Below are 25,746 nucleotides of genomic sequence, written 5' to 3'. Positions count from 1 at the left end.
CTTTCGCTTTGTTCCCATTCGTCAATGGGGACAAAACGTAACTGAACAGAACGGAGCGCTCCAAAATCCATTCCGTTCCGTTCTCATACCGGAGAGCAAGCTGCAGCTGCAAGTCAATGGGGACGGATCCGTTTTCTCTGACACAATAGAATACAGATCTGTCCCCCATTGACTTTCAATGGAGTTCATGACGGATCCATCTTGGGTATGTTAAAGATAATACAACTGGATCCGTATCAGTAACGGAAGCATTTTTGCTAACCCTGCCAGATCCAGCAAAAACACTAGTGTGAAAGTAGCCCAATATTGACGACCTATCCTCCAGATAGGTCATCAATATCACATCGGTGGGGGGAGGGGGTCTGAGACCAGAAGTCCCCCCGATCCACTGTCTGAAGAGACCGCAGCATCCTGGTGGGCACTGCACTAGACCATCCATTGGACAGCGGCTGTGCTTGGTACTGAAGCTTGCCCCTGTTCAATTGAATGGGGCTGAGCTGCGCCTAGGCCACATGACCGACGAACGTGATCGGGGAAGAGGCTGCAGCACACACCGACTGCATGGTCTCTTCAAACAGCTGATCAGCAGGAGTGCCAGGAGTTGGATTCCTGCTGGAATATATGTATTTGCATTGATAGTACTGTGCTTTATCATGACCATATTGGAGTGAAGGGGCCTGAACTCCAAAATGCTATGCATATTCTGAAAGAACAAGAAGATTAACATTCACAGCCTATCCTTAAAAGGCACGCTGTTGTGTTGAGCATCCAGTCCGACCTATCAGTAGCATTTTATTGAGCAGGTGGAGCTGAGCAGATATAAAGTTTTGAAGGACAAACTAAGTTAGGATCGCCCACTGAACTCTTATAACAGTATATTACAAGTTAGTCCTCATGCACATAACCATATGTATTTTGCAGTCCACAAAATCCAGATGACGGATGCATTGCAGACCCATTAATTTCAATCGGTTCTTGGCCTGCATTTTGCGGCCAAAAGTAGGACATGTTCTATCTTGGCCGCAAAATGGGGACCATGGAACCACTGAAGTCAATGGGTCCACAAAAGAAAAAAAAAAACTGATGCAACACGGACATCTTATCTTCTGTATTTTGCTGAACCGTGTTTCGCGATACGCATGAGGCCTTGAATTTTTGTCAACAAAACTATATATCCGTCTGCTCAGCTCCTTCAGCTGTGGGCAGCTCAGACTGCATGTTCAATGTGACAAGTTCCTTTTAAGATAAGGTAGGGCATCACTGAGGGAATGGTTAGGGACTGACCTCCAACTACCCCCTCCATCAGCAGAATGAAAGTGTGTCATGGCTCCTCCATTGCTTGCCCAGGCACAGTGGCTTCTTACATGAGTCTATAACTGATACTATAGCTCAGCTCCATTCTAGTGAATAAGGCTGAGCTGCATCATCATCACAGTGGCATGGGCAAGTTGCTGCACCTGGAAAAACATTAAAGGAGCCAACGTAGTCTTCTGATTGAGGAGAGTACTGGTCACACATTGAGCGTCTATCATAAGCATAGACCATTAAAGGGTTATTCCACTTAGTTCAAGTTATATCTATTGGAATGGTGAGGGTAAGACCACTGGGACCCCACAATAATGAGAATGGGGGCCCCATAACCCCAAAATATAGCAGCAGGTTGAGCATGCACACTGCCGTTCCATTCATCTCTATGGGACTGCTGAATGTAGCCAATTGCTTGTACTCCGCTCCACTACTCCCAAAGGGATGAGAGGCAGTGCACATGCTCGACCTGCAGCTTACTCCATTTTAGGGGTCCCCATGTCATACCAGGCTCCTGTTTTTATGATCAATGGGTGCCCCTGCAGTCAGACCCCCACGAATTATAATAGTTATCCCCTTCTCTGTGGATAAGGAATCATTTGAAGTAACAGGAAATACCCCTTTAATGTTTGTTCCCTTGAAAACATCTCTAATGTAAATGTGTACCACTGAGACAAAAATGTAAAATATGGGGATTTAAAAAAATAAAATACAAATAAAACCAGCAACCTAACTGACAATCAGTCAAACACATAATAGTTACCATCATGGTCATAACAAAATGTCATCAGAACGTATATTCACACAAACCGGGCTCTTTCACACTGTTCTCTGTGTCAAAATGGAAAGCCATGCGTCATTTTAAAGGCAATGTTGTTACCTTGGGAAAAAGACTAAGTATTCCATTTACCACTGGGTTACACGGCTGTGACCTTGTGGTAACCGGCCAGGTTCACTGTGCTTGCTGGATTGATTTTACATTAAAGACAAACTGCCGAGAACATAAAAGTATCCAAAAGAAAAACCATAGTAATCACAATAAGGATTACATGTCGCCATCTGGTCACTTATGTGCTTAAAAATACAGAGAAAATCTAAAGGCTACTTTTGGGTATTATGCCTAAATAACCATCCAAATTTGTACGATGATTATTATTACATAGATGATTTTTTATAACTAAAATTTTGTGGATTTTTTTTTTTGGCAATGATAGATGTATGGTTAGAGTTGTCATGTCATAGTTTACCCGTAATGAAAGTGTTCAATATTAAAAAATCTTTATTCAAGTACCCCAGAAGAAAACGCCCATTTTACCAGAATAATTTTTTGAAACTGCTGACATTATCTGTAACACGTATTATAAAACCAATGTACCCAGCTGCTAAATTAGGAGCAACATAAAATATTAAAAGGTAAAAAAGAAGAAGTTTTAATAACAGTACATTTACTAGAACCACAAGCAAGATCAACCTAAGTCCACAAAATGATAACATGTCCGTAAGATCATGCCATTTATTACATCATGCATGATACAACGGAGAAAAAAAACATGATTTTTTAAAATGTGAAACAATCTGTTGCAAATTTCTCAGCATTTTATTCAGGCTCCTTCTTAATGGTAAGCATATCAAGCAGTCCATATTTGCTGCTATTGGAATTATGCAAAGTGTTATTTACAACATTGGGCGGTTTGGTAAAACCGATCCCGTTTGTTCCTCTACTATAGGCCGATTCCCTTCTGTAGGCCATCTCTGCAGTTTGTCCCAACAGTGACTCAGTCCAGCTGTTTCGATCTCTTAAGTCCTGACTAGCAGCTGTATGTGCCCCCCTTTGTAGCATATAGTACAATATAGGGTTGGTTTTCGTCAGTCTAGGCGAATCTTTCCCAAAGTAATTTTTTTCCATGTCTGTGATAACCCATTTAATGGGACCTTTGTCATTAGGGGGAGGGCACATATTCATATGTCCGGACTCAGTTTGTGGAGGGTTATTTCTTAAAATATCTGGGGAGGAATGAGGAGAGTTATTTAAAGGAGATGGATATTGAAATGGCATTTGACCTAAATTATTTTGATGAGAATGCTTTCCCATAAACATATTTAGAGAAGGAAGCATAAAATCGGAGTTTCCTGACAAGTTACTTCTGTTTCCTCTTATAAGTTCATCAACCGGCGTATTGTTCCTATGCTGAGAGTCCCTGACACAATTTTCTGAAAGCAAGAGCTGTTTCAGCACATTAAAACCTTTACTCTCTCTTGTCCAACTCAAGTTTTTATTCCCATTCATGGAATTCTGACCCGTAAGGTTCTTGTTATCATGATCAGTCTTTGTGCCATTGACTTTGTGTTCATGGAGAATGGGTCCCTCACCTGAAGAGGGTGAAGTGCAGAACTGTAAATTTCCAGCCTCTGGTGAATTCCTTTTTGCCATTTTTCCTTGGCTTTCCACTGGGTCATTTTGGTGCATTTTTCTTTTTTTAGGCACAATACAAAATATTTTTGAATCTGTCTGTTTGGATTCAGAATGTCTACTATTTACCTCTAGATCACTGGTATCATATGCCTCTTGGTTTTGACGTAGCAGGCGACTTAAAAGGCCATTTTTTGAAAGTGAAAAATCCTGTGGATAAGAGTGTGGAGATCTGACATCCTCTGGACCCGGTCTTGCAGCTTTGTGCACCGAGGCCGCTGAGGGGCTTGGAGCACTCATCTCTTGGTCAGCAGCACTGATGTCATCCTCAGGCTCAGTTTTAATTCTGAAAGCCACAATTTGCTGATTTGGAGACTTTTCAGTCCTATTTATGTTAACTTCATCTTTCATGATGGGTTTCTGTACTTTTTCAGTTTTACATTTGTTGTTGGGTGTGGCTAGCAGCAGCTGAAGTACAGTGCGACGTTCTAGAAGGTTTTCAATTTCAGAGCCTGGAAACGCAGAATCCATGGGAGTAGATGGACTACTAAATGCTCTGCTTTCTTCAAATGTCTGTGATGGATTTGCAACCAAGGGACTGTTTAGTCTTTCAATTAACCCTAAAGATTTGGAATTGGTTGGGCCTACTGATTTAGATTGCCTTAGTTCATCAGGAGCGGGTGTTGACTTTCCACATTGAGCTAAATTTTGTAACAACTTACTAGCACTGAAAGATGAATTTTGTGCATTTTCGTTAGCTAGTGGGACAGTTGTTTTAATTGCTTTGTTTCTGGTAAGCTCTATCAAATGGCTTGATGCTGAGTTTATGACCCTATCTGTCTGAATGTTGTTTATGAAAGAAGTAAAGGGAGGCTTGGCTGGAAAGGGCTGGTGAGTTAGGTTCATTGGAGAATCTGCTTTTGTAGATGTGTGCAAAGACAGTGCATTTAATGGAGAGGAATTAAGTATACCTGGACTTTCGGAGAGAGGACCAGGTGTTGAGAAACTGAACTTAGACACATCTGAAGCCTTCTGTTGGGTCTGAAGAGCTTCAATTGTTGATGGAACATCTTCTGTTTTATGCCCGAGCAATAGTTGTAATAGTGTAACCTTTTGATATGGTTTTAGTGTAGTATCCACTGAGGAGTCTTTAGTTTCTTTGCCGATATCAATTCCATTGACTTTTGGATCCCAGTTGTGAAGCAACGACTCGGTTAAATTTTCAATAGAAGCTGCAGAATGTAATATCTGAGGCTTGTCTGCTCTGTTCTTGAAGGACAGATCTATAGGTACACAGTTGGAATGAGTGCTTTCATCATCACTGCTCTCCTCTTCTGTAAAGCTAGGATTGTTATCGGAACAGTCATCTATAGTTGTAGGTGTAGCACTTTCGTCAAATGCGGCATATTTTTCATTGTGTGAAAGATTTTTTCCAACACTTGCACCATTTTGGGTTTTTAGAAGGTGCAAAAGTAAACTGTTGTTGGGCGACGGCTTTCCGTGGCTCCTTTCCAAATGATTTTTATATCCAACTGTTTTCGGAGGAGAATTTGAAACACTAAGCGTGCTTGAGAAAGGAGAGCTATTGCCTGCATTGCTTATTCCATTGGTGACTGTCCTTGCTTGAGTATTGAGACTAGCTGGCACATTTGAAGACAGTTGAAGCCTACCAAAATCTTTCTCCGAGCTTTCCTTCAATCTTGCCATTGCTGCCAACCTTTCACTTGCTAACTGACTTGCGCTCTGTGCTTTAAGGGCATGTTCTCTGGAGTACTGCTGCAAGTGTGCCTCGCTGGAAAGCAGAAGAGCAAGCTGACTACAGGCCACACTTGGTTTAGGCGAAGCGGTGGGACTTGACCTTTTCTCCACCATATTTGCAACAGCTTGAAGCCTTGCAGCACATGAAATTGGCTCACCTACCATTTTAGTGCTACTTTGTGCAGAAAGAGAAGGTTCAACAAACTTTTCCTGAATGGAACCTTTGGCCAGACCAGTCAGATTACTGTCCACTGTGTTATCTTTAGATTTGCTTTTGTTTAAGATAGTCTTTAGGTGATTTGAAGCCAAACCATAGCACTGGTTATCCTTTTCTTCCAGGTTTCCCTGCTGAGTGAGGGAAAACCCTTGGTCTTTAAGACTTTGTTTAATCTGTTGAGACAGTGCAACACTCTGCAGCCTAGAGCTAAACGACTGCAGCAAAGAAGCCAGCAATGTGCTATCTTGTTTCCCTTTTGGAACATTTTCAACCATCCCAGCTAAGAGAGATTCATTCTGGCCATTTCCATTGACGGAATCAGATATTCTTCTCCTCTTTGCAGCATGCCAGTCCTCTGAAGACTGCAAGAGCCTGGCCTTCTTGAGATGCAACATGCCGGATGACTGACTGCTGTTGTGCACTGGGGCATTATTCTTACAGTTCGTAAAAACATTCCCAGAAATGTTGAAGTGGTCATCTGCTTTTACACGGCCCGAGTGTTTGTCCACCGCTGTTACAGAACCGCCTGCTGCTTGATGCATTAGTAATCCTTCTAGATACGTTAAAACAATGGGATCCTGTTGCATTTCAGAGCTAAGCTCTTCTCCATGAGTCATGTTCAACAAACGTATGCGTAGAAGCTATGTCTTTACCTACTTTAGAGAATGCTGAAGATTTAGGCTAAATTTTCTAAAGCAGATATCTATGTTGTTTTTAAAATCATTTCTCGATTAATTTCCAAACAGATGTCCTCTGAAGAATCTTTGCCAAGAGTACGAATGTTCCATCAAATTAGTGTTGAGGCAACATGTTGAAATGGTGTGTATCAATCTGTCAGAACTCTGCTCACATAAGACAATCTTCTCAATTTATCCATGGAAACAGGGCTTTAATTCTTCTATAATCGATCACCTTAAAATCAAAGAAAAGAAAACAAGTGTAAGTATTAAATTATCAGAAGTAGTTACAATGCCGTTTTAACTGGTCCTAATAAAATCATTACTACTCAACAGAAAAAGGTAATCTAACATAGGAATGTAATATTAAACGTAAATATAAAAAATGTATTAAAAAATGTATTAATTACATGCATGAGCAACTAGCAGGTACTTAAAACCATTCATATGCACATAATCCCTTTGATTGGTACCATCCAACTAAAAATGATGGCTTAACTTTAGCATAGGCCATTAGTGTTGATTGGTGGTGGTTCAACCAACACTAATCTTCATCCAAATACATATGGTGCTGTGTTTGGATAAGTATTGAGGTTGAGGTCATAATTCTGATGATCAAAAAAGTCCCAGGGATTTTGTAGTCAACTCTCAAACTTTAATGGTCAATTCTAATGATAGAATAGGTGTACACCAAGACTGACCATACATGAGATATCTGTTGGCCAAAAGCTTGTTCAGCTGAGAGCTAGCTCTTCAGATTTCCTCATGGCTCATCGTGCATGTGTCATAAATGGGGGAGGGGAGAATGCCATGGCTAAACAACTCTGGCGGTGGATTGTCTCCCCAAGAAGAAATGAATCAGGCATTTGAGATTCAATTGTCCAATTCTTATTTCCTCGACATCGGCCGTCAGAAGGCCCCCATACACCCTAGATGGTTGGCTGATCCTGCTGAATTGAACAGGAATGGTCAGAAGTTAAACCTTTAGCCCTGATAAACCACTTCAATCAATCACTTATTAGGAAATAAAACTGAAGTTATTATTTTTCACTCTACTTTGTAATCTACCATGTAAAATATTTGTATATATCCTTAAAACGTGCTGGAAGGTTAAACACCACACATTCAACTTAAATCACCTTTAAAAATAGATGTAACGCAGGGTAAGCCCTCAACGACAATGTCAAGGTCACAGAGTAGTATGCAAGATTACAACCAGGACTGATGTAACAGCTGGCATTTGATCCAGGCTCCTGGGGTTTAGAATACACTTAACATACACACACTCAATTTACGCATACTGTACATTGTATCACAAGTGTTTAGCACGCTTCAGGACGGCCAAATACTTAGCCTTGTGTGACTTTCTGTGTAAACCATCGGAAATCCAGCAACCAAAGAAGAAAATAAAGCACTGGAACAAAGCACTGTATCATTAATTACAGCACATCAGCAACCATGCCAGTCATCCTCGTGCTGAAATTAAAAAGGACTTACCGGTAAATTAAAAGGAGACTAATGTAAAAAGTCAAGATGTCGGAAAAATATCAAATGGATTGGAGGCTTCAGAACTATATTTAAGATCTCTTAGACATTTGATGAGTATTGTTTTCTCCTATCTACTTGACCATGAATGACTAAATTATGTCCAAATGGCCGTTAAAATAATAGGCCCCGGCATTCAGAACTGTTCACCTTTTGACTTTTTGTGGTTTTCAGGCCAAGAATAAAATTGCAGCAACTAATGCTCCGTTTCTAATACAGAACTCAAACTCTCCTGAATCTACAGCCACCACTAGAGGGAGCATGAGATTTTAAAGAGGACCTTTCACCATGAAAAACATTGTGAACCAAGTATGCTGTAGACACCGCCTACTATAACTTAGTGAGTAAAGATACCGGAGAGGATAACGGGAGAACGGAGCGACGCCCGCGGATAATAGTAAGTGCAGTGAGATCCCTGGGCGCCGCTCTCCATGGCAGCATACTTAGTTCACAATGTTTTTCAAGGTGAAAGGTCCTCTTTAAATAAGCTCTTATCCAGGTGGTCAAAAGTTTGGCTCTCTAGTGCCACCTATAGAATGGTTACCATAGTCAATGTCTGACCCTTTAACAGGTCTTAGAACAGGGATGTTCAGCCTGTGGCCCTCCAGTTGTTGCAAGATTACAACTCCCAGCATGCCTGGACAGCCTACAGCTATTAGTGCATGCTGAGAGTTGTAGTTTTGCAACAGTTGGAGGGCAAAGGGTTGAGCATCCCCGTCTTAGAACATGACTTGGGTTATAAGGTAAAAACTAGTATATTTTTCATAATAAAAAGGCCCATCTGCAGACAGCTGTTTTGTGGGTTTTGCCCCTCCTGTATGCAGAGCAGGACTGAGTGGCTTGGTGAGAGGCCTTTGACATGGGTCTGGGATAATAACATTTCTCCTTGTGGAGACCATCATGAGTCCAATACATAAACAGTACACGCTATGCTCCTAAGCGCCATCTAGTGGTGGCTGCAGGCAGCTATAATGTTATAGTCTATCTCTATGCCTTTTCAGGAAATATGGAGCTTTGTAGCAGAAATATGGCACTCTGACTGCTACCGAGATATTTTAAGAAATCAATCAGTGCTAGATATAGTACTGGTATACTCTATTGTAGCAGACAGTCCTTTGGTTCTCATAAGGCACCTGGATCTAGTTGCAACCCTTACCTCCGCTCACAGCTCAATAGTTATGTCATTGCCCATACATTGGAGATTACCTGACCATTACAAAAAGAAACCACGACGACCCATAAAACTTATTGAAATCAAACCACTTATGCGTTTCGAGCGAGACCTCACTCTTAATCATAGATCTTTCTAGACATGCATAAGAGGTTTGCATCCCAATATGTTATGTGTAGTGAAATAATAACATGTGTGTGCTGGAAATCTTATCGAATCTGAGAGCCGGCTCAGCTTGTTCATGCTTTTCAAGAAGACAGGTGGGCTGATGCGATCTCCATTTATTATATTTTTTTAATAGCTGGGTACGAGGCTACCCACAGACTCCATTTTGTTCTTTCTAATAAAATAAATGTTGCATGCCTTGCTCCTCATAGTTAATTTACCATAGTGTGAAAGAAAGTGATGACTTATTTGCTCTAGATTTTATTTTTGGAAACACTGAGTCTTTCTGGATCACTGGATATACACCTATTGACGGGAGGTTCTCCCTGTGTACAGTTAATTGATGCCGCATATAAATTTCTTAAGACTGCTCGACTTTTCTAGCGGAGACACATTTCTTGGAAAGTGTAAATATCAGATTCCTGTAAACATTAAGGCAATAACTTTGTAGCAACAATGCAAACTTTTCTAATAACCCGAAAGTCCCAAATCAGCAAACAGAACAGAAAGTTAAATTTCTTCTACTTTCTTCAATAAAACCTGAGGAGTAAGCAACGCCCTAGAGCCAAAATGGAGTCTTTGCCCAATGTCTGACTTAACGTACTGTAACCGAGGATAATAAGGAGCACCATGCATGAAGAAATATTGATTGCAACTAATCATTCAGCCATTTTCCTTTCCAGCTTGTGTAAGATTAGGTTCCCACCATCTTTCACCTGTATGTCCGGCGTGGAAAACCTCCTGACTTCATTAACAGAACATATGCCAAAGGATATCCTTTCACCTAACACTTGGTGAACCACTTGTTCCCTATGCTTGCCGGCTCGTTCAGCTGCATCTACATGCAGCAGTCATTCTCTCGGTATGGGGATGAACAATCGCTCCTGTGACCATTCATCCCCATACAGATTCAGTGTCTGTCGGCAGCATATCCCAGTTTGTGCTTCCGACAAACAATGATTTTAGGTGTCACATAAAATATGCAATCAGTGGCCCATTGACAAATGTTCTTCCTCATTAATTATCCCAATCATCAGCAAACATGTAAAAGGGCCCTTACTGTATGAACCACAGATCAGCTCTAAAAAGTCATAATGACTAACACTAAATCACGCAAGTCCCAAATCAGAGAAAGATGACAAACTTTACTTTAGGCTATGTTCACATCTGCTTTGGAGGATCTGCCTCAGATTCTTCTATATTTCCCGAAAAAACATGCACCGTGCATCGTTGACACCATGATGAAACCCAACAGCGTCCATTATAAGTCAATGGGTTCCAATGGTGTCCTATGGCGGAAACAAAAAGCAGAAATCCATGAAGTGGGCGAGAACGCATCCTCACAAGCTTATTGATCAAAAATAATGGAAGAGCACGTGTCTAGAGAGAATGCCAATATCACACAATATCACACACACACTGAAGACAACCAAAAAATAAATTTTACGCAAGTACCACCTTGTCACGCAGTGGTGGCGGTCATGTATGGAGTAAAACTCTGATGACCGGTATAACCGTAGTACCGCAGCTCCTTGGGTCATTATAAATTGATATTACAGTCACTTTGAATAATGAGGTAAGCCTCTGATTTCATATACAGGCAAAGAAATGTGGCGTGGTCCGTCAGATGCAATATAAGTGAGATATTGTCCCTTACAACCATATAGAAAAACATTCACATAATACGGTGCTGTATGGAGGCTCCATACTTTTGCACTATGCCTATGGCTCTGTAGTATAGAACTCCATGAGCCACCACACAAGCTCTGTGCTCTCAGCTCGGACTGTATTACTGCAGACAACTATTGCACCATGGCTTCTATAAGTGCCCAGATCAGGCCAACTGAATGGCTATAAGGCCTCTTTCACATGGTTAGTATTTTTGCATCATGGTATTTGTAAGACCATAACCAGGAGTGGGACCCAAGCACAGAAGAGGCACAAACATTTCAATTATACCTTTTCTCCGTAGGTTCCCATTTTGGTTTTGGTTTACAAATACGGACCGTGTGACACAGGCTACGTACTAGTTGGGACCCTATATTGGTCGTTCCGTGGGGTTCTTGTATCCTGTTTAATTGCTCCAATGATCTCCTCCATCATGACGCTTTAGACAAAGACAGCAATCGGAACGTTGCCTCGGTAAAAAAGTTAATTCCCTTTATTTCCTGCAGATTGCAATTCTAGACGAGGACCTCCAGGTACAGTGGCCTATTAAGAAGCAAACCTCCTGGTGTTTGCTAGAAATGCAATTTGCATAAACCTGACATGCAGTCTTCCCTCTGAACAAAGCTTACATTTATTTAAAGTCCATGACCTCACGCTAAACTCTAGCCACTCGGCTAATTTGGCATCAAGGCATTCAGTACAATGCTGTACCTACTTAAAGCAGTTAAATGACCCGATAAATGAACTCTCGGCTAAAAACAATGCGCTCACTGTACCGGCCATGTCACTGAATCAACAACGTATTTTGCCTTTGTGCTTTGTACGTTTTTATCTGGTGAGGTCTTCTGAGTCACAGCCTCCTATATTATAACATTAGGGGGGGGGGGGGGCTTTATTATTATCATATGCCAGTTTTCTGCGGGTTCGCAACTTTTTTCACAGAACACAGTGCGCAAAACATTTAGTGCAAGTGCCGTCTCTCAGCCGATCTTGGAACTTTCACAAAAATGGGGTGTGGCGAGGGCGGGTGGCCCTGCCACATTTATCATCTTCTATGCCAGTTTTCTGGCATAGAAGAACACTGAAAGCTAGATTTCAGTACAGGCGCACGGACTGCCAAATGCTGCGCCTAATTTCTGAGGTGTGCGCCTCGTCATAAATCAGGTGCAGCATCCGGCAGCGCATCGGGTTATCATAGCCCAGCGTACGACACAAAACGGACAAGAATAGGACATGCTCTATCTTTTTGCAGGGCCACGGAACGGACATCCTGATACATGCAGGACATAGTGTGCTGTCCGTATCTTTTATGGCCCCATTGAAATGAACAGGTCCGTTACTATTCCGAAAAAATGCAAAACGGATATGAAATAAAAATACGGTCATGTGAATGGGACCTTACTGTGTAAAAGTTTCTGTCAATGACTATATCACTGTACAACATCATGAGAAATGTGCATGGATCCTGCACAACACTCTCCTGCATTCAGATGTACATAGAATTCAAGTAAATTATGAAAATATAGAATTTTTTGAGCCTCCGTTGCTTTCAAGTTACATTTAAGTGGATTTCCACTCATGGGCTTAAAGGGGTAGTCCGGTTGTGAGACCTTATTTCCAATCCACAGGATAAGAGATAATGTCTCACAACTGGAAGAGCCATTTAAAGAGGACCTCTCCCCCCTCCTGACATGTCCGTTTTATTAAATAATTGTATTTCACATGAAATGACAGTTTTAGAGCATCTTTTCTCAGGATTACATTGCACTGGTCCTCTGCAATTCTTACTAGATGATTATGAATAAATTGACCGCAGCGTGTTATCAGTTGGGGTTGTGTCCCTGCACAGTGTGACATTGTCCAATCAGGGCAGGCAGTGGAAGACTGAAGGGACATGCCCCCTTGACAATGCTAAATGCGATAACACCTAGTTGTCAATTTATTCATAAATTTATAGTAGGAATAACGGTGGAATGGCAAAATGTAGCTAAAGCGGTTGGCCATCTCGTATACTGGGGACATATCACTACGATATGCCACTAGTGCGGGTCCCACCTCTGGTACCTGCACCCATCTCTAGAATGGAGCCTGCAAAGTGAAGGAGAGTGGAGCGCACATGCGCAGCCGCATCCATTCATTTCTATAGGACTGCCAAAAATAACTGAATAACCGCGTGCTCAGCTATTTTTCGAAGTCCCATAGAAATTAATAGGAAGCGCGCTCACCACTCCATTCATCTTTATGGGGTTAACGGAAATAGATGTGCCTGCGCTCACGTATTTTCGGCAGTCCCACAGAAATGAATAAAGGGCGGCCGCGCATATGCAGTCCACTCTCCTTCACTTTGCATGCTCCATTCTAGAGATAGGTGCAGGTCCCGGAGGTGGGACCCACACCTATCAGACATTGGTGGCCTATATGCCACCAATATAGGAGATGGACCAACCTCTTTAACAACAACAGATATGTCAGGAGAGGTGCTCATGTGATCGCTGCAGCCTCTACAGCGTTTACCTCAGTCTGTCTACCTGAACAGTGTACATATAGTAGCGGTGGTGCAGGGTATTGCAGCTTCCTAAAAATCACAGGAATGGGGAAAAACTACAATATCTGGATGGCATGCAAGTTAATTAGCCCCAGGTATACAATGAAAAGGCCGCATTGCGCACAAGAGCCCATTCAAACAGCTGATTTCTGGGATGTCGATAGTTGGACCCTCACTAATCTGATATTGGTCACATTATGGACACCATGTGTGGACTTTCCATGGTTCATTAGAGTTGGAAAACCATAGACTTGTATAAAGATGCAGATTTTGCTCTTATAATACAGCACCACCATCCGGCAGGGCTCAGCAAAAACGCTTCCATTACCGATAATACAACCGTCTGCATCCGTTATTAACGGATCCGGTTGTATTATTTTTAACATAGCCAAGACGGATCAGTCATGAACTCCATTGAAAGTCAATGGGAGTTGGATCCATTTTCTATTGTGTCAGAGTTAAACAAATCCGTCCCCATTGACTTGCATTGTGGGTCATGATGGATCCGTTTTGCTCCGCATCCAACGACGGAAAGAAAACAGCAGCTTGCTCTCTGGTATGGGAACGCAACCAAACGGAACGGAATGCATTTTGGAGCATTCTATTATGTTCAGTTACGTTTTGTCCCCATTGACAATGAATGGGGACAAAATGGAAGCGTTTTTCTCCGGTATTGAGAACCTATGATGGATCTCAATGCCGGAAAATAGAAATACTAGTGTGAAAGTAGCCTAAGAACTGTCTGAAAGTGGTCATAATGAGGATGCATTTAAGGGCCATATAATTGCCCCAAAATCCAGCCACCATAGGGTTCTACACAAACAGAGGACTCCAGATCTTGCGGCCATTGTGGATGTTATGTGACTGTATTATGGCTAAATGAAAATAATATGTTTGTCTCTGTTTGTCTTCATATATAAGACTTAGGCGGAAATATCTGTGTGCTTTCCCTGTCTGTTCCATAAAGGGTAGAACAAGTCCTATATTGGGCCACAAAATGCGGGTCACTGACCCGTTGAAGTCAATTGGTCTGCAAAAATACAGATGCAACACAGATGTCACACGGGCGTCATCCATATTTTGTGGACCACAAAATACATACGGCTGTGTGAATGCCCCCTTAGTGTGTAATGTCTCCTTTAGGGCTGATGTACATGTCCGTAGGGTGTTCTGTGGTCCGCAAAACACAGGTACCAGCCCTGTGCATTCCGCATTTTGCGGAACGGACCGTCTTGGCCTCTATAGAACTGTCCTATAGGGACAATAATAGGACATGTTCTATTATTTTGCATAACGGCCATCAGACATACGGACACGGAATGCACACTTAGTAATTTCCTTCTTTTTTTTTTGCACACCTATTTGAGTGAATGGTTCCACATACGGGACGCAAAAAAAAAAAACGGTGTGGATACGGAAAAGAAATACGTTTGTGTGCAGGAGCCCTTAAAGTGTAATACTACCAAAAGTATCACTGTGAGATATTCAATAGTTTACAGTCAATGTGGGTGAATAAATGGCATATTATTTCATACACTCAGGTTGGTTTCTGTTGTATGTAAAAAGTTCCTAAAGTCGGAAACAGAATTTATGTTCCCTATTAATAGTCAGCAGCAATAACAATAATCCTGTGGAAGTTCCTGCCTCATAAATTTCTATGGCAGGCTAAAAACCTATGATGCCTGAAGAATGGAGAATATACACTATGTAATATCCCTATATATGCATGCACCATAGGCATCTGAATGTTACATCAAATTCTCCTCACCTTATGCATAGTACGTACTTCTCAATACTGCAGGCCACAGTAGAGAAAGGTCTTCTGAGGTCTTTTCCCTCAGAGATACCTTCCCTTCCCCCTCCTCATATTATACTATAAGCTCCCATGCAGATTTAAAACTCATGTACGTCGGCCACCTGCCCAGTAATGTCTCTTCTGTGAAAGTGGACCAAATACCAAATGAGCTGCCTCTAGTATTAATGCAAAAAGGGTATCTTTCACATGCTAAGCCAAAATCACAAGGAGAGCCCATCTCGGGCCACTTCACGAGATGTGCTGGAGAAGACATCGACTTGGACTTCGAGCACATTAAGCGCGGTTATCTACGAGGAGATACAAAGACTTGACATCGTCTGCCAGTAAACAACGCAACTTTCTATATAACCCAAGACTACGGAGATGATAGACCTAATGCCGTTACAAGATTGCACTTCACTTATCCTTAATTATAATTCAATCTTCCCGACGTAAACGACAGAAAATAATCTTGGAACGCCTCGATTTGTGATACGGTAACAACAGCTTACAAGCATACCTCTGTGCTTCTCTCTCGCTCTCTGCAAGCACTGGTGCCCGGCGCAGGTACGGCATGGCAATCAATTTGTTCTGCAGACACAACGGCTTCCTTAGCATACTAATGAAAATACAACCTTCTTTCTCCTTCGACTTGACTCCCCCGGTGCCCAGGTCCTGACCAGTACGAAAGGAGGGAGAGAATATCCTCTAAGACACCTACTGGTGCTAATCAACAGCATGCGCGTCAGGGCATAGGATTAAAACCTTTTACTACGCCTGAAATCACTCCAAGCAGCTAAGCGTATGCAGAACAAGGTCAGCGTTAAACACGTATACACACACACACACACACACACACAAGTAGACTTGAGTACACTAATTCATCACTCATTGCCATTGACTGACTTTTACCTCCGGGGATTGCAAATTACGTCTTAGGGTAGGGATAGTATAGAAGATTTAAAAATCTTGTGTGCTGCAGGTGCCACTTCGTTGGGTGTACTTACAGAGGTCCTATAGCAAAAAATAAAATAAATAAATAAATAAAAATGTAATTCGATCCATGTCACTACACCCGGGCGCCAACGCAACTGCCTGTGCGCGGTTTGTTATGCTGCTATAGCATCAAACAGCAGGTAACCTCTTTGTCCAGAGACGTCTGAGGGCAGACACAAAATCTGCCAAGCTATTCCCCTTCAGTGAGCACCTACATCTAGAAAACCAGTCAGAGAGGCGCGCTCAGCCATGAAACATCTTATTAACCTTTCAAAAGAAGGAGGAAGAAAAGAAAGAAGAGTTAATGTCTAACAGCCCACAGAACCTTCTACCCTAGATACTTCTGATGTGACACGAAAGCTATGTGAGATACCATCACCGGGCAAAAAGTTAAATAAAAAATAAAAAATTGTTTCCCTGTCTATAACTTTTTGCAAATTGGATGTAGAATTTGAGATGAGCCCTTTGCTCCCCAGGGACACCCACATTCGTAGATCAATGTCCCAGGCTTTTCCATGTTATCATTTCCATTCTCCATGGCTTGCTCACTGCACCGTACTTTAATCACTGACATCCAATATATAAGCAGCCGCAATGAGACATCATGAAAGGGACAATAATCAATAACGCCAGCCTTCGTCCTTGACACTGTGACATTGGATCGCCGCCATGTGATACCGAGTCGCTTCTCCACCTGGCTTGTGACCTTGTCCTTTAGATGACCCGAAGCCTCCTGCATGAGGCAGGAGGCTCCTCCTTGCTGTCTCAGCAAGGTCGAATGGGTCAGCATGTCCCCATCTATAATCCGCCACCATTTGTCAGCGGGGAGGCTTGAAGGAGGCATGCTTGCTACAAGGAGAGAATGCCCAATTAGGCAGCTGTCACACAAAGCATTGGATGCAAAATTATCCCCTGTCAAAAGAAAGAGCAGCTGCGGGTGCCAATTACAACAATCTTTCCACCCTTTGGCTGCCGGAAACCAGACAGAAACTACAGGGGAGAATGTCACAACATGGCATTGAACTGGAGCAGTAATGTGAAATGACCATGGCCATGCCCAGAGGGTCACTGAAAGACACAATGTTCCTCAATGACCCTCATGAACTTGGGTCCTTGTGGAGGCACAAACACAACAATTAGGGGGTTAAAAGCACTGCCTTTGTGTTAGGTAATGTACTGGTAAACTAAGTGTCGGGGCAGATCACTCACAGAACCAGTATGATATCAGTGATCAACACAGGAACCTTCACCAGGTAGACAGATATTAGATAGACAGATATGAGATAGATAAATATGAAATAGATAGAAGAGCGTTTGATGGCATCTACACTGAGAGATAGATAGATAGATAGATAGATAGATAGATAGATAGATAGAAGAGATGCATAGACATGAGAGATAGATAGATAGATAGATAGATAGATTCTCAGTCATACTAACCTCACTGAGTGCAGGTGACTGGCAAAAAAAAAAGTGCAATGCTGATAAAAAAAATTAAAAAAAACTAGTTCTTATATTGTGCACACTGATCAGAAATTTTCTAATTTTACATTTTAATTTTGCTCTTTATATTTAGAAGGGAAACGTAAAAGCAAAAGAAGTAGTGGTCACAGTTATGTTACAAATGAAAAGGTCAATGGATTTTCGTCCACATAGCAGTTAAATATCAGACACTGGGAAGGACACAAAGCATGGACCTGGCATTAGGAGCAAACTTTCCGCTTACAGCAGGAGATCCTGGAAAACTTTGGCCGCATTGAGATACACAGAGATCCATTTCCCCTTCCAGACAGCCAAGAGACAAAACAGCTGTGGACAGATGTGACCGTGAGGGGGAACTTGGGACTAACAATTCAAATTCATCATTATTTACATGTACCTCAGGTGATCCTACACTAATTACTGGAACTATTCCCTCATCTATAGCTATGATTTATATATCTTTCTTTGGTGCATTGTTAGTGCAGTTTTTTTTGCGTGGGTTCAAAAATAATGGAAAATATAAAGGAAGGACTTCTTCTTGGATCCACTTCTGGCAAAAAACTGCTATTCTATGGCAGCCTATGTCTACTCCTCCCATTGGCTTACTTACTATGGAAGTCAGACCATGTGACTGCTATGGGGCCCATGGTAAGTGGGGGACCTGGCACTGGACTCCTTCTGCCCCCCCCAACATAGACTCATGGCATTTTCCCTTCAGCTGCCACTAGAGAGCTCAGTGCAAAGAGATTTTGCAGCTGCCAATTCAATGGTAACTGTATACCTTCCTGTGCACTGAGCTCCCCCTAGTGGTGGCAGCAGGCAGACAGTTTTATCATGTACTGGGGGAAAGCAAAAGACATGGGGGGGGGGATTTATCTTCTCCCTTGCGCCAGAAAAGTGGCCTTAAAAAGTCGCAATCTCGATAAATCCCCCCCATAGATCCGTATGGAGAAGATTTAAAAATGTATTTATGCCAGATGTCAGGTGTAAATACACGGAGAAATATAATGTTCAGAATTACCACATATTAATATAGCACCTGTTTCTCTTTTTCCGGCATAGAAGTCGGGTAAAGTGGGTGAATGGGGAGTGTTATTTTTTGTTTTTAATTTAAAGGGGTTATCCAACACCTGAAATGCACCCCCATATGCCCGGTCTCCTCACACACAATGTACTTATCTCGCCCACTGGCACCTGCGGCGCTACTGAAGCCCGGGCGCCTCTGAATCTCCCTGTCGCACGGATGAAAAAAGCTGGCGTTTGGAGGGGGGCAGCGAATAGCAAGCGGTGACGGGGGACAATCCTCCCTAGCATCGCGGGTAACCTTCTGCCCCCCCACCCGCGGATGTTGCAGTGGCGGCCATGTGGGCTTCAGAAGCTACGTGGGTGCCGGGGAGCAAGTTAAGTACATTGTGTGTGAGGGGCTGGGGCATTTCAGGGGTCGGATAACTACTTTAAATTTATTCCACTTAATTAAAACAAATTATAAATTAATCAGAAGTATCATAGGGGGGCTACTAGGTATTAATTGCGGTCCTATGATATCTGTGCATGCCCCTAGCTCCTTCGTCGCCATTGCTCTGCCCTATCATAAAACGACTCGCTGTAAAGGAAGTCATATAAAGTACATATGACGGAATAATTTATTGTGCAGTTTTCTAGTAAGTTCTACAGCTTTAGTACATTATAAGAGCATTACCTTAAAATACAGTATGTTAAGGTAATACGTAAAATATATCTGCAGATAGCATCACCGGTAGATTGCGCCAAGTTTGGGGAAGAGGAAGTAGTGAGGAGCATTATTAATTACGGAACCAGCACACAAGTGTAAATGACCGCTCCGACTGATCCAAATAGCAAACGTCTGTTGAAATGATTTTTCACAATGTCTGACAGATGGTCCCCTTGAGACAGATGTCATATTGAGAGACGCAACCGTTTGTCCATTGTGATGACTGCTACAGCAAATGACTGGCCCCAAAATTGTGAAAAATCACACCATGTATGACCAGCTAAGAGCGCGGACATGCAATGAAAAGATGCGAGTGCAATAAAAAAAATAATAATTGACAGATGGGGGGAGTTAAATACAAATTCTGCACATATCCCATATATCATTCAGTGCTACTCGTACAGTATATACTGCAGTACACGTCCCACGTTTCTTTGTTTAGCAGTTGCCTTAAAGGGAATGTGCCATCAGAAAACGATCTATTGTTTTTATGTTAAACATATTTGTTAAGAATTTTTGATGATATTTTAAATTTTTCATGTCAATATCTATATTTGAACAAAAACTATAAAATCCTGCAGATTTCGCACTAGGCCTAATATAAGGCGCCAATTCTTGGTCTCTACAGATCACTTTACTGCATTTATCTGCTTATCATCACATGCAGGATTAGAATGACATATCACCTCTGTGTATAGATAACACCTGATCCTTCATTCACATTAGGTGATTGTCAAAGCTTATGTACTTCCTCCTGACCTCTGCATAAGTCACAGAGCGTGCTTAGACAACTCTCCCATAGTCCCTGACCATTGTGTCTATGGCCCATGGGGCTGCCGTAAAGCAATGCTTGAAATGCTGTCTGAATGCTTTTAAGAACAGATCAGGCAAGATGGCCATCCCCATAATCGTGTTCAGGAAAAGTAGGTGTGTTACTATCTGGTTTTAACTGGCAGAACACATTCATTTTAAAATAAATTCACTTATGACAATTATTGTTTCTAAGAAGGGCCATTTGACAAAAAGCTATTCACAGTCTGTACTACCGCTAGGACTTTAGCCACCATCTGAGCGGGAACTCAGCAGCAAGTGTTCAATTTCTCTGCAGCGCCACCACAGGCCAAATGAAACATTACAGTTGCCTATTGAAATCAATGAGCTGCTCATGTAATACAAGGAGGTCTCGGACCCTACTACGGCAGAAACACTCTGTGCCGCCTTTCACCACTCTGCCTGATAAATCAGGCCCCAATAACCTAGGATGTCCTAATAATGATATACGGTAAATCAAATGTTTTAAAGGGGGCTCAATGGTCAATCATTGGTCAAGTGCAATCCACCATGTGTAGAACAATCCCCATGTGTAGGGTACATCTAAAATGCTTTGGGGGAGGGGTGAAGAAGACATTATTGCCCCCTTGTCTGATTAACAATTTATTTTCATTAAGTGTATGTAGACCAAGAAACCCGTCCTCCATTTTCAGCAAAGAAGATCCATCTAATGGAAGCCAGGACATGAACTTATGGAAAAACCGGAGACCAGAACTGATGTCTTTACACACAGATGTAGATCTGTTCCTTTAAGTAGCTGCATAGCCGCTACCCTAGGTGGCAGCAGAACAAACAACTCAGTTCAGATTGACATATCTCCGATGGGGTGATTTCGCTGTATTGCATCTTGTACCTATGGGAAAACCTGAAGGCTAATGGGTCTCAATTATGTTACACAACAGTAACTCAATGCAGAATATATTGCATTACGGAGGACATCTAGTGAATGTACTGGGAAGGAATGACTGCAAGGACTTTTGGGTCCTTCTTCAGTAGCACAAGTATTCATGTAAATGGTCTAAATGTTTCACCAAGAATGCAAAGTATTTCTTTAAAATCCACCACAGTGCTGGAGATAGCTATAAATGCATGCAGCCTGGATATAGCAAAAATTGTTGCAATGACTAAAATGACGTTCCCATAGTAAAACCTTTTCAACCGTAGTAGATTTCATTCCACTTTAATGCCGTGGACATGTCGCGGATTCTCATTAGAATTTTAATAATGTTAACAATGGCACTGTGGGTGCAATGCTGGAGACAAGCAGCTGAGATTCCTAGTAAGAAGGTCCCTCAGACATCCTAATAAATAATACTGTAGTTTGGGCCCCAATGTCTTATAAGCAAGATAAATCATAGACAATGGGTGATGTACCAGGAGCTCCTCTCCATTGTGCACATTTCCCAGTATACTTTAACCTAGCGCCAAGGTATAGGCTTGAATTGGTGGGACTGTCATGGAAATGGGACCGAAATGAGATTGGGATTTCTAGGAAGTGTTTGGGATGGGGCTTAAAATGTTCAACCATTGGGAGGTCATTGAAGGAAGTTGGAGACAAGTAATCAGATGGAATCTGGAAGGTGAATAAGCCGGCCATACACATGAGATATCTGTTGGCCAAACCCTTTTAAGCCCGAAAGCTATACATATTATGGCCGCTTGGCTCGGCTGAGCGTGCATGTGTTCTGAATAGGGAGAGGGGTGTAAGCCGTTGTCAGACACCTATGGTGTTGTATTATCTTCCTGAGAAGAAAAGGATTGGGGTGTTCAATCACAGCTACAAGAATCTTCCAAGTCTGGTGGCTCCTATGTGTATTAGACCAGTGTTCCTCAACTCCAGTCCTCAAGGCCCACCTACCAGTCATGATTTGAGAATATCCCACAGATGAATACCTGAGGTAAGTCCTGATGCACTAATTATAATCACCTGCTCAATACTAAGGAAATCCTGAAAACATGACCGGCAGGTGGGCCCTGAGGCCTGGAGTTGAGGAACCCTGTATTAGACGATCATCTGGTCCTGCCATTTGGCCAATGAACATCTAATGTGTATGGACAGCTTAAGAGTTTCCTTTTCAGATGGTCCAATACATTTATGTTGCCCAACTCTATAGATTCCTGTCTGTCTCAATCAATGATATGGTCGCCACATATGCATCAATCATAGCTCCAACCATTCATTATTGATGAAATCGGCAGAATTATTGATGTGTCTGTGACCACCTTACAACACGAGGAAGATCAAAGATTAAAAGGAACGGTCACAAGAATTAAGATTCTGTTCTACAGTGGAAGAATATCCCTTTAAATAATTGAAATCCTCTCCATCAACTACAAAGCCGTTTTGAAGCAGTCCAGCTTTGTTCTTTACATGTGTTCTAATTAAGTAAGAAATGACCTTGTCATCACACACAGCAGAAATCCTGGATTATGTCTAACAGCGGGGAAAAAAAAATGAAAAAAGAAAAAAAAGAAAAGAACACGAGGAAAAGGGGAATAAAATAAGCACCTCGTTTACTGATGAGCGGAGAAGTTTTGGTTGGCTGGATGCTGTAGCAGTTTCACTGCATAATTTTGTGTGTGCTGAATGTCACAGGGCGGGTTAGATTGACCTTGAGATGCATCAGCAACACAGCAAGGGTCGAGATGCCTGCAGGCGTCCTTGTACTGGATTTACAAGACAAAAACCTTCAAACTGGCTGAAGGACATCTTAAATCTCTTCAAAGGTTTTCTGAACTAATCTGGGCTGCTCTTAGCCGGATCTGTGCCAGTATGAAAGGCAAAATGAAAAACAAGGTCTTTGACAGGCATGTGGTCTCCTTTTAACCCTTTCGGGCCGTCATAACTTTCACTGTTGTGATCATCATTTTTTACAAAATCCCGATATGGGCAAAGACAACACCATGTGTAGAAATGCAACAAGCTTATGACGGACCTGCTACATTCTCATGGGCGACAGATTACATGACAGACCCACTGATTATGAACCTGCCCAACACCAATGTGCCGCAACATCTGCCGTTTCGTTCGTTGGACCTACTCCTTAGAAGCCAGTAACATTATTGGGAAATACAAGGCAAAAACTATTGAAAATAATATTAGGATAGCAATTTAGGACATCAATGAGGCATAAAACACAATGTGCCTCATGCTTCGATGATGTTAGTTGTCAAAAGAAGGAAAAGTTATTAAAGTAAAACTGCGAACAACAGATATTTTTCAAAATTGATTAAAAAAAACAAATTACGGTGGACGCATGAACAGGAGAAGACTTTTCGAAATACTACAATAAAATTATAAAATGTGCTCTACAGAAAAGTTGGGTAACTTAGCACAAGACTACGTTAACTCAAGTGTCTTAAAGGTCGCCAATAATTTTAAAAACTGTTGAGTGGTGACATGTCTGGATGTGGCCACGTTCTACAAGTCCGTTCACCATTTGCTGAGATCTCCAAGGAAAACAGAGCAGATCAGAAACAAAAGGAGCACAGTGCTCAGCTGAGTCTCCGTGCCACCATACAGCCCCCCCACTGACCAAGACCTATGACATATCACTATGGTACCCTTTGAAAACAACACCACACAGAGGTACGGCCAGCTTCTAGGACCACTGACCCCGGCAGAGTAGAAGAAATATTAGATGGCTGCCATTCGGAGAGATGGCCATCCATAAAATCTGGCAAAGTAGAAGCTCTTACAGAGCAGCTTTCTGCTTTCTCTCATAGAGGGACCCCATCCTTTAAGACAACTCCTTTAAAGGGGTTATCCAATGATTAATGGAGAAAGAAAATTTAAATCAGACATCATACAGCACATGACAATCTCTTTCTACCAAAGCTAGAACCAGTCCTGTACATCACATGGGTCCAGAGATCTCCCCATTCAATGCATCAAATCAAGCTGGCAGCTCAGGAAGCGTGTCCTTACTGCTGCAGCTCTCTCCTTATCACAGCTCAGGAGGCAGTCAAAGCTGGAACTGAGCATGTGCGTCCACCTTAGTGAGGTGGACAGAGAAATAAGAAAAATAAACAGCAGGTGGCGCTATGCAGATACATTTTACTGAATTACTCAGTGGCAATACAAAATTTTTCATTACATGCAATTACAAAAGTATTCAGATCCAGATAATGGTGTGAAAAATGCAGAATACTTTTCATGGGACAACCCCTTTAAGGCTCTGCAATAACTTTACAATACACCATAGAATTGCATGAAGACCTAGTGCACCTGCTGCTTCACTGGATAGGTGATAAAGGTAATCTTGAAGCTGAAAGTTAGGGAAACTGGAGGATACTTTGGTCCCATGTTCATATATGCCGCATTGCTGAGAAAATGAACATGAACATGGGACCAACACAGATGGCTTCAGCTGCTAAGCGCACATGTAACAGGTCAGACAGTGTCATAGGGACAAATCTGCTGACAGATGCCCTTTAAAAAATGTACTGATATGGACTGAAAAGCGTAGACTGGCACTATTTAAAGGGTTTTCCAGGATTTTTATATTGATGGCCTATCCTGATTGGTGTATACCCAACGCCCTACTCCCCCACCAATCAGCTGTTTTGGAATAGGTGGAACTGCACAGCTCCATCCATTTTGTAGTGGATGGAGCTCGTTACTGCAGCCCGTCCTGTCCGCTACATAATAGAGAGAGCCGCGTAGCCCCGCTGCCAATCTCCAGCGCCATAGCTAACTGGAAACTGCCGATTAGCAGAACGTGGGCGGATTCCCCACCATTCAGATATTGATGACCTATCCTAAGGATAGGCCATCAATATAAAAATCTTGTAAAAGCCCTTTAAAAGCATAGACTCCAGGGACAAATTATTCATGTACGAGTCTGTTTCTTTTCTGACTTAAGCATAAAAAAAGAAAAAAAAAATGAAATTTTATTAATTGAAATGTGAACTGGGAATCTGAAAGAAATTATTATTTTGACCTTAAGGAATTCACCTTTAAATCTTCAACCAGAGCTAATATTGACTTAGATTGCATCAAACAGATGGAAATAGGCTGGAGCGAATATATAAAGCAAATAAGTAGGAATCCATTCCTGCAGCGGGGCTCTGATCCTATCTCTCATATCGAGCATCAGTAGCAGCACTGGTTCTGTGTGGTGAGAGCGGGAGAATTCCAGCGAGTAAAGCTCACTATGACAATGCCTTGAAGCATCTTGTGCCTAGTATAGGTCACAGATGTCCTTGGGGGAGGACAGAAGAGGTGAAAGAGAGACCAATACTGCCTTACAGAGTGATCGGATTCACTCACCATGCATCATACAATCTATTTTGAACACCTCTGCATAGTTAGGGGCCATTCAGACGTCCGCAGTGTTTTGCGGACCGCAAAATACTGACGCTGCACATCGCCGGCACTTAATAGAGGACTCCTATTCTCATCTGCAGCTGTGGACAAAAATAGGACATGCTCTATTTTTTGCTGAGC

The 25,746-nt window shown here is 42.1% G+C and overlaps 1 protein-coding gene across 1 annotated transcript in view; it reads right to left on the bottom strand.

The window, feature by feature from the left end:
- Positions 1 to 243: 243 nt before the first annotated feature.
- The window catches only part of NRIP1 (nuclear receptor interacting protein 1), a 78,301-nt gene continuing 52,798 nt past the window's right edge, over positions 244 to 25,746 (bottom strand). The window contains exon 2 of the mRNA XM_040423227.1: positions 244 to 6,602. Coding sequence (XP_040279161.1) covers positions 2,903 to 6,307 — 3,405 coding nt within the window. The 5' untranslated portion in view covers positions 6,308 to 6,602 and the 3' untranslated portion in view covers positions 244 to 2,902. The remainder of the gene's footprint in view (positions 6,603 to 25,746) is intronic.

Source organism: Bufo bufo, chromosome 3 (assembly GCF_905171765.1).
Source record: "Bufo bufo chromosome 3, aBufBuf1.1, whole genome shotgun sequence".
Lineage (NCBI taxonomy): Eukaryota > Metazoa > Chordata > Amphibia > Anura > Bufonidae > Bufo > Bufo bufo.
The sequence above is the reverse complement of the archived record's forward strand: the minus strand, read 5'-3'. Positions and strand labels throughout refer to the sequence as shown.